At 31.5% G+C, this 11,061-nt stretch overlaps 2 protein-coding genes across 5 annotated transcripts in view; one reads left to right on the forward strand and one right to left on the reverse strand.

The window, feature by feature from the left end:
* The window catches only part of LOC137632335 (leukocyte antigen CD37-like), a 457,406-nt gene that overhangs the window by 395,058 nt on the left and 51,287 nt on the right, over positions 1 to 11,061 (forward strand). The gene's annotated exons all lie outside the window — the stretch shown is intronic.
* LOC137632337 (pseudouridine-5'-phosphate glycosidase-like) overlaps positions 1 to 11,061 on the reverse strand; it is a 350,199-nt gene that overhangs the window by 40,050 nt on the left and 299,088 nt on the right. Inside the window, exon 11 of one of the 4 annotated variants that reach the window (XM_068364271.1) lies at positions 5,987 to 6,830. The exons of the other annotated variants lie outside the window; for them this stretch is intronic. Within the exon in view, the coding sequence (XP_068220372.1) occupies positions 6,801 to 6,830 (30 nt within the window). The 3' untranslated portion in view covers positions 5,987 to 6,800. Of the gene's footprint in view, positions 1 to 5,986; positions 6,831 to 11,061 lie in introns of those variants that run through there. 4 annotated transcript variants of the gene reach the window in all.

The following is an 11,061-nucleotide window of genomic DNA, read 5'->3' on the forward strand; positions in this document are numbered from 1 at the left end:
CAGTAAAGGAGTAAGCTCCAAAAGATAATGTACAGAGTCTATGATATAATGATGTACATGTCACCATCCAATAAACATTATAACGACAAAGCTTCGATCAGTTTAATATCATGACGATAACCCAAACAATGTAAGGTCCAAATATACTTGACTCTACCATATTTCATGAGACGACCATAACATTGATACACATAAGAGTATATCATTATTATTATTATTATTATTACTAGCCAAGCTACTACCCTAGTTGGAAAAGCACGATGCTATAAGCAATTGTACTTGTTTAAACAATATAAGAATGAATCTAATAATGAGGTTAATCGTGAACCTCTTAACGACTACAAAAATCTACTCTACCTGACGTTATTCTCATACTATTTCAAATAAACATCATCCTACTTTCGACATAAAAAGGACTCTTAGGAAAAAACATTGCATATAGTCCAGCAAACTGTGTAGATCGTAAAACTCGTCGTAAATTGATACGGTTAAGATGAAAGGAAGTGCCTCCTCTGGCATGATTCCGATAGCATTGGGGGAACAATTACTCTAAAATGCCCAAAGGAAAATTTCTGAAATTCACGTAGAAGTGTAAGAAATATCAACTGTTGAACTGCATTTTCCATGACATAATTATTTTGTCAACATTATTATTATTATTATTATTATTATTATTATTATTATTATTGTGTAACAGCTTCGTGTTTCTGCCGTTTTTAATATATTCTAATTTGGGTTGATTTTGACAACTGATATAAAAAAATTTAAATTCCCGAAGTGTCTTTATATACTATATATATATATATATATATATATATATATATATATATATATATATATATATATATATATATATATCCAACGAAGAAGAAATTTATAGTCTTTATTCTTGTATCACACTGTGATATATTTACAGATTTGCTCTCTCTCTCTCTCTCTCTCTCTCTCTCTCTCTCTCTCTCTCTCTCTCTCTCTCTCTCTCTCTCTCTCTCTCTCTCTCTCTCTCTCACGCACAAAGTTAGTGGAAAAGCGTTTAACTCTGATGAAAATAATCTACGCGAATTCAATGATGAAAAGCCAAATGTCGGTGGATATTCATAAAAGCGATACTAACGTGCTGAACGAAATCGTACTCAAACATGATAGGCTTCCAAGGTAATAAAACGTTAACTGGATAATAGATCTGCAAACACCAAAACAAAACTTTCAATTGTATATAATAATAATAATAATAATAATAATAATAATAATAATAATAATTTTGATAAATGCACCTATGGAATCATCCGTTGAGGAAACAAAACGTAATAAAGGAAGAGATGGAACAAGACCACTTGGAAATGTTTCCAACTTCAACAATATACAAACGGAAAGGGGATTATTAGTGTGTGTGTGTGTGTGTGTGTGTGTGTGTGTGTGTGTGTGTGTGTGTGTGTGTGTGTGTGAGGTCTACTGTGAAATAAAATTAATGTTTATTATAAATTTATTGAATCACAGACCTTTTCCCTCTTGTTTACGTTATCTAGGTCTAAATTTTTTTTTTATTTTTCCCTGAGTACCATCTGTTAGATAACTAAGAAATATTAGAGAACTTTACTCCAAGGCTCCTTTTTATGCTGCCAGAAAAATAGTAATAATAATAATAATGCTAATAATAACACTAATCTTCAGTCTTAAAATTTCAAATAAAGACAGAGGAGTAAGGAGAGAGAGAGAGAGAGAGAGAGAGAGAGAGAGAGAGAGAGAGAGAGAGAGAGAGAGAGAGAGAGAGAGAGAAACACCGGAAAAGAAAAAGGGCGTCATAAGGTGCCGAAGTTATTTCAATATTACGTTTCTTTCGAAAACCAAAGCGGGTGACATCTGGCACCAGCGCTGGCCCATTTCCCCCTTCAAGGAATTTAATACAAGAGATTCAACCCTCCCCCCATAAAAAAAAGGACTGAAAATCTTAGGTTTTTGCTCTCATTCTCTTCTAAAATAGAATTTCAGTGTCCTAAGATAAATTCTTTTACTGATGCGTTCAGTACCATTTTGGTGTCCTTTTATTACTCGAGAGGTTTACTATCAATACCAAAGAGATTTCTATTAAAAAAAGAAAGTACCAATATAAAGTTTCTTTTTTATTTTTCCTGCTTCTATAAAATTGTTTGTACTGTCTTTTGATCCAAATTCTTAGGTTGAAACATGTTTAAATATCACATATCCACCTCAAAAAATTCTATAAAGTAAGAACAATTGTTGGTTAGATATAAAAAAGCCCCATTTTTATCTTTCTCTTTTTTAATTAATCAAAGTAACAAGTATGTTTCGAAGAAAAATAATTTCAAACCCACAGAAAACTAGCCCAATTTAATTTTTATTTTCTCTCTTAACCTCATGAGCAAAAGACTATATTTTTGTTTTAATGCCAGTAATTGACTAATTATTTTTATGGAATAATTGTATTGTTCAGTGATACGTATAATTAATAGTCATGTAATGTTTGTCTAAATTCAAAATTATTTATGTAGAAAGTGTCCTAATTTGTAAAAACTAGTTGTAACTATGTATTTTTTTTTGGGGGGGATTATGTAAATTTCTACTGGGGTTTTCCTTATGTACTCATAATTTGTTCATTTATGTACATTTAAGATAGAGTCGGCTGTCTATCAAGACTGACAGCTCTTTTTGACGGCTTTTTAAGACAATAAATTATTTTAATTTGACGTAAAAGTTAAGACAAACAAAACTGTTCTTGGAAGAATATACAAACAATTAAATGCAAATCATTTTAGTCAGCATCACAATGATTATACTATTCTGGCTTGTCCTTATTAATTTTGAAGGCTGAACTCACAAACGTTTTTCATTGGTCCCATCGATGGAGTTCAGAGAAGGAACAGCAAGGAAGTGAGAAAAAAGAAAAATACAAAAGGTGTGGAAGATATGAATAAGATCCAGGGATTTTGAAGTTACAAAAGACTCAAATGACATCACAGTCTAGCCTTCTGTTTAATGATAGGAGCCTTTTAAAGATAGTTGGAAACGGTCGAGAAAATAGAGAGAATTTTTAGACCTTAAAATGAAGTCAATATATTAGAAATCTCTATCCAAGGATATTAATTTCACTTAAATATTTATACAAATATATGATAAGAGTAAAAATTTCTTCGTTATAAAAACTACACAAGACATGGAAAAGGGCTACTATTGTTTGAAGAGTAATTAGCCAAAATATTCATAAAATTTAAAAAAAATTCGAACTGATAAATACTGAAAATATATTAAAAAATTATTAATGTTTTACAATGAACTATCTCTCAACCCCTGCAATAGTTAAATAGTCAAATATTCATGGTTTTGAAAAATAACTTTTCTTAGCCTATTAAAATTGAAAACACAAAACCATGAAATAAAAGGCAGCGACCGTATTTAAAATTTTACAGAGATTTTTAAGTTAGTGGAATTTCATGCTGATGGGTATAAGCAAGAGGGGAAGGGAAATAATTGAAAGGCTAAACAAAATAATAATAAAAGACATGGGAGGGTGAAACTGACACAATAAATCGAAAATGGATACAAGGGAGACAATAATAAAATGAAGGTATAACCTTCACGCTGGATGCCTCTTGCACCTGACGGAAATATGAGGAAGGGACATCGGAAAGTCCAAGCACGAAGAGGGTAAAGGGTAAACATGAATATGAGGAGGGAACAATACAATAGGAAATGAGAAGAACGTGTGGAAGGCACATTAAGCTATAAGTAATAAGTGAAAAGGGAATAAAGAAATCAGAAATGGAGAGATACGATCAAGCATAAGATGGAAAATGTAAATTAATGAAGCATTTTATTTTTGAAATATATAAATAAAAGACATCTTAGTATAATATACAGTAAAAGCACATCTTATAAACTAAATCTAACAGGAGGATTAATTGGTTTTAGATTTCTGGCATCCTGACATCTAAGGTTATTGACGCAGGATCACATATTTTTCAATAATGACTACAAATGTCTTACATAAAGGACATTAAACCTGGACTAAATCCAACAAAATGAAAACTGCAAAATATAGGGGAAAACAAAAATAAGAAACAGCTGAATAATTCAAAAATAGAAAACGGTATCTTATATAAGATATAAAAAGGATGTTCGGAAAGACATACGAATAAATGACCAGAAAAATATATACAACCAGAATTATAAATTTTCTACTAGATTACGCTAATAGACATAGACGATTTTGGAAATCAAACGCATAAAATCATTTAAGTATATGAAAGTCTTGCCCCAGGCCCACTCAACAAAGGATCACATTATACATGCTATCATAAATAATCTTCCAAGATTTTAGTGGGCTCAGCATTTCTGATATGACCGAGAAATGATCATCTTTTAATGATAATCCGGCTAGTTCTCGTGCAAACAAGAACTCCCGTATAAAGTTATGTAAAACACGTAAATAGGAAACACAACTAGTACCTAAATGTCCTCTACCATTGGTCAGATCTATATGCATCTATTCAAAAGTGCGACTTTTTAGACAAGCAAAAGGAATTTTATAGGCAACCATATGAATCTTTGTTAAAAAAAAAAAAAAAAAAAAAAAAAAAAAAAAAAAAAAAAAAAAAAAAAAAAATTGCTCTGTGAAACATACTGAAGCAGAGACAAACAAAAATCGTCAAAAAGAATTTATGGAAAAACATGGGATAAAAAAACAGAGGGCAAAAAAACTTTCAAAAAATATATAGAAAATATTTTCATCAACCAGAGCAACAATAACACTCACATTCACTGTGATTGCAATATAGCCATGGGCATCGGTCTGAATAAAAGTTATAATAATAAACCGTAAAATTCGAATCATGTTAAGTGAGTTTTGTTCGAATAAAATTTTGGAATAAAAATGTAAATTGGAAAGTCAACTTCTATTTAGCACACAGCCATTAATAAATGCCAAAGTACAACATACTTTTTCTAATTCAACGTACTATTGTATATACATACATACATACACATATACATTATTTATGCATATACAGAATTATATATACTTGTATATAAAAGTATATAAGCATATGCATTTATATATATATGTATATGTATATGTACATATTCATATATATATATATATATATGTACATATTCATATATATATATATATATATATATATATATATATATATATATATATATATATATATATATATATATATATATATATATATATATATATATATATATTATATATATATATATACATATATATATATATATATATGTACATATTCATATATATATATATATATATATATATATATATATATATATATATATATATATATATATATATATGCGACGAGGGATGATGGCGAGAACCAATGTCTCTTGAAATTCAATAAGTAAAGAGAAGGAAAAGGAGGTGAAAAATTCATTTAGGGAAAACAAGTTCTTTCATGAGAAAGTAAATACTGAACAATACGTCACTGAGCCAGCAAATTGATCTCTGAATAAAATACGTAAATAAATCTTTTGTTCATTTGATAAGTATTTTGAAGACATGTTCAATGTAGAACGAAGAGAAGATATAATTGAAGCTAGAAGGAATTGCTGCTATTTTATATTTGTTAAAGTAAATATTAAAGGTGTTAACAAGCTAATTAAGATATGAAGAAAGAAAGGAGACTAGAATTTGATGAGATTACAGGTCAGATACTGCCCTACAGTGGTGAAAATGTTATTGTATGGCGGACCAGGGTGTATAAGATATGATTGGGTAAGAGAAAGGTTTGAAAGAATGGTTGAGATGAATAAGTGTTCACTTGTGTAAGTGTAGACTTGATGGCGAAGGCTGTAAAATTTATAAGGCATTACATAGCATACTAAGCAATATGTCAAATAGAAAGTAAGATAGATGACAGAATGACTGATGAGAAAAATCCACAAATATATCCTTCAAATATCCTGTAAGCAAGGAGATAAAAAGACTCTAGAGAATACATGACTTTTTATAATTACACTGGAAGAGGTAATACATATTCCATCCAACAATCATTCTTAAACAGGCTAAAGAACATGATGTGAAGACCGTTATACAAGAAGGGAAACACAAAGGTATGGCCTGAAAGGCAAATTACTCTCCATACTAACAATGTACTTATATCCTGACAAGAAAAATGACATAAAGAATTCAGTGATTTGGTATTATAAACAGGCATCGTAACTTCGGATACAAAAGCAAGATATTCGAAACGAATGTCATTTCTATTCTTGATTTACTCGATTTAGTGAACTTCGAATAACAAAACTTCATTATAGGCTACATTAATCTCTTGTATAATGACAACGAGTGAACAAATATTATAAATTTCTCTCTCCCAGTGCATGAGGCTCGTAGAATGAATAAAAAATTGGATCACGGACAGATTCCAAATGTGTTTGCATATCTGGTTATGTTTTTTTAGGTAAAGAATAAACAATAAAGTCTGTAATGCGTTACCTACTTCTGATTGGATAACTTTGGGACTTCAAAGTTACATTAGTTTAGCCATGTGCAATAGGTATCAAATATGACGCACCTGTTTTCAATACCTCCCGATCACAATTTAGTTCTTGGCCCCTCAAAGGGTTTACATTTCGCATTTCAAGATAAGAAGAGTATGGAAGGGGCAGCTGGCGTCAATAGCCGTAGACGTTGCAGCCCTTAAAGAAGTTAAAAGCATCTAATTTTGTCCTCAAAGAATTCAGAGATGATGCGAGGTAGACGTAAAAATAAAGTATGACGTCACTGACGTGTCAGTTGTCAGATTGTAATCAACTTACTTTTGATGTTCAGATGGAGACGCTACCTATAAGAAAAATGGCATATTTAGAACGAAAATAACATAGAGTTGCATAAAGCAAATATTACGGCGGCAGATATCTCACACAAACTTATTTGGCCCGACTTATTATTAATCAATGTCTGAAATGAGAATGACAGGAGAATATTCTAAATTATTATAATCAATGATGTTGCCATAAAAAGAAATAAGTTGGATATTACATCTCGCCCGCCACCTCCCCACCCCCCCCCCAAAAAAAAAAAAAAAAAAAAAAAAAAAAAATTCGTCTCGAAAACTGCCTGCAAATAGGATACATCACATTTTACCATCAACGAAGCCCCTTCTGAACGAAAAATGATTGCGCATTGCAATACAATATTCTGTGGCTGATATGGCCTTCTGGGACTCTGTAATTTGGTGTGACTAGAAAAACTTCTGCAGTGCCGACAATGGGTTAATTCGTTGGCATCCTGATAATAGAACACGATCGACGAATGTTTACTTATTTCAATACAGGCGTATGGCTACAATAAGTTTACGGTATTGATATCCATTTATAGCCTGATTGAAGTTGAAGCTATTTCGCTACTCATCCATAAATGACTCTTGATAATAGCTTATATAGGTGTCTTCTAACACATTATTTGCCCAGTTTTTTTAAACATATGTAGCCTTTATGAATGCTGGTCAATGATCAGCAATCACAGTTACAATGTTTCTCCAACAGATGCCATGCTGGATTGCAAAACACTAACTAAGAGACCAGAATTACAATAAATACTATTTCTATCAATAGATTATCAATTAACAGGTAGTGGTTTTGTAATAGTACCAGATACTAATTGATTTCCTTGCCCTTTCCTATCATTCAAGTTCCCATCATGATACAAATGGGAGTAGTCCTCTTATGAAATGTTTAGCATTTTCTTTCTAGGTTGGTTGTCCCGTTTGACCACACACCAAAATATATTTTTTTTATGAAGTTGTATAAGGGCCTTATGCGTTTAAATAGCTAAATAATCTTTTTGTAGCAATACTGTATATACATGGAGGAGTATATTGATAGCCAAATTATATATTATTAAAGACTTTATGGTCTAGTTAAAACTATTAGTTATAAGATAATGTTAATAGCTGACATATGATTCTCGATCAGGCATATTCTCTTAAAATGCTGGTGTACAATATGCTAATTTTAGTTTTACGTATATTCTCGTATTGTATCATTTCAAGTTCCATAAATATCACCTTCATCCGTTTATTTCTATTTCCATTCAAAACTTACATTGTGAATTACAACTTAAGGTTTTAAAGAATAAGAAACTGATTTACAGGGGTGATACAGCTTTCTACATATTCACTATTGGCTCAATCCGCATGATAATGGTTGGCAGATATCCTTTTATATGACGCGTTTGTCAGGAACACTACTAAACAGTGTGCGTAACATGTTGCAGATTATACAGTATTACAATAATGTAGTAACTCTAACTTTGATATTACCGTAATTTTGTCCTATATTATTCATAGATAGAAATTGACACGAAGCTAAGCTAAATCCTGTGATGAAAAACAGATGTACCATGCACAATAAATCTAATGATTAACGCAACAGGAATATGTGATTTTTGTTTGCTCTTAGTAAATTGTAAGAATGTTATAATACATTCAATGGAGCACTTTATACATTATAATAGTCTTCTAAAACAGTTTACATTGATTTATTCATGTATAAATACGATAGCATAATAAAATGGTTGCATACTCTAAAATATTCAATATATTTCGAATGGATGCATAATTAAAGCATAATATTCCTTTTAAGAATCGGTCGAATTAGGGAAAAGGAAAACCTACTAAAAATTTTGTTTCGTAAGTCCTATCAAAAACATATAAGCCAAAGACTAATTTCATACGATATGTCACAAAAAAAGTAAAGCTAGGTGTCATTTAGTAAGGTACGTCACATAAACAAATCGAGACAATTAGCATAAGACAAGTCAAAAAGATAACTAAGACTAGGGCTAATCGCATAAGGAATTTCAAAAAATTAATAAGACTTTGCAAAGTAGAAGAGACTTTTTAGCTATGGTAAGCAGCTCTTCTAAGAGAAGGGCACTCTGAAATCAAATCAATGTTCTCTAATATTGGATAGTGCCATAGCCTCTTTACATGGTAAAGAGGCTATCATAGGTTATAGTTCTCGTTTTTGAAGATGCATACACTATTCTATCAGTTATATCTTCCTCCTGTTTTTTTAATCGGTGTTGGTAGGTTTAATAAAAACGCCAAGAATTCTTGTTGGTTTGTCAAGTGGTTGTCTTTTCCTTATGTGATTGCTTTATCTTCCTCTAAGGCTATCCAGGAGGGAATAAAGCCTTACATGGTGTGTTGTCGGCTCTGCCATGTAGACCAATTTCATTTAACATTTTGTCTTTAGGTCTATTTATTTGTAAATAGTCATATGCATATTATTTTTGTTATCGTTATTATCAAGTTGGATTTTTTAAGTATGGAGAGACCTTTCTATTCTTTTTAATTCTAAATCTACCAGGAGATATTGAGCAAAATCCATTCCAAGTACATTGCAAACTTGAGGAGCGTCATCTTGAAATATTTGTGGACTACATGACAATAATAAAGACCTTGCAGTTGCCTACATACAATATGTTCAGATACTTTGGTCTAACAAAAGAAGCCCTCGTCAGAGCTACTTATTTCATATTTCAAGACAAATAATTTTGAAACGAGATACCATTCCTAGATTCAAGGGGATGGCGGTGTATTTTAGGACTGAGTACTCTGCTTCTCATAATCCTGCTATTAATGTTAATGTCATGAGATTCCAATAGGTTAGATACAAGAAGATCATGGAAATGACTTTCGTGCTTGTTGGTGATTTCAATATTCACCATAAGAAGTGCTTAAATTGTATTTATTCTATTGATGGATATAGCTTAAGAGCTTTTAACTTTGCTTGTGAATCAAGGGTTTAAGCATATCATAAGTGGGGCTACTTTTAAGTTTAAAGAATAAGCTACAACAATTATGCAATATCACCCTGCCCACCTCCTATTTTATTTCATTTTTTGAAGACTTATCATGTCAATGCCTATCTTAGAAATTAAACTCTCAAATCTATAAAAGGCATTATTCCCATTCCAAATATTAGAAGTTAATGATATGACAGATTTCTGTGCTAGCAAATTTAAATATTCTTTAATATTCACTCGGATAGATCTTGTGTAAATGTATCATTGACTTCAATCCTTATATCTGGCAACAGCACAAAATTAACTCCCTTTATATATATATATATATATATATATATATATATATATATATATATATATATATATATATATGATAATTTTTTTTTCACATTTAAACGTGTTTCTTTCATATTTCAAATAAGCCATATATATCAATACATTAAAGTCTGGATTCTCTTAACGACCTCGGGATCAGAGCCCAAGGCGGAACCGCCCAAAGACTATGATATCGGACCAGCGGGGATTTGAACCCTCGCCAGTGACCATAGCACTCCGCCTTCGTGGCGGAGTGGTATGGTCACTGGCATACAGATATCCTGGCAAGGGTTCAAATCCCCGCTGGTCCGATATCATAGTCTTTGGGCGGTTCCGCCTTGGGCTCTGATCCCGAGGTCGTTAAGAGAATCCAGACTTTAATGTATTAATATATATGGCTTATTTGAAATATATATATATATATATATATATATATATATATATATATATATATATATATATATATATATATATACATATAAAACTAGAATACCGTAAGATACAATTTTGAAATTCATACTTGCGAGAGAGAAGAAATAATCAGTACAAGAATCGCAGCCCTAATATATATCAAGAGTGAAAAGAACGGGCTCGATATATTGAGGTCCGACAGTACACTGGCGAGTTCCAACAACACGCCCTACAATGAAAGGAAATTATGAAAGTTGCCAGGAAGACCTAACCTTTTCGCCATGGTGAACAGAGAAAACTTATGAACATAACAGTAAATCATGGGAGCCAAAAAAGGACACATAAAATACGTGATCACCGAGGTGGAAAAGCCCAAATATGAAGGGCTCAGATAATAGTGCAATAAATATTTCGGCTGCCTAGGATGCGTCTGTTTCACAAATCTAAATTGATCTCGGTCAAGTGATAACCAGAAGATTCATGTCTGTGTGGTTTTACTTACCAATACATCATATAACCCAGTTTATCTCTACATT

The sequence above is a fragment of the Palaemon carinicauda genome, chromosome 41 (assembly GCF_036898095.1).
Source record: "Palaemon carinicauda isolate YSFRI2023 chromosome 41, ASM3689809v2, whole genome shotgun sequence".
Classification (NCBI taxonomy): domain Eukaryota; kingdom Metazoa; phylum Arthropoda; class Malacostraca; order Decapoda; family Palaemonidae; genus Palaemon; species Palaemon carinicauda.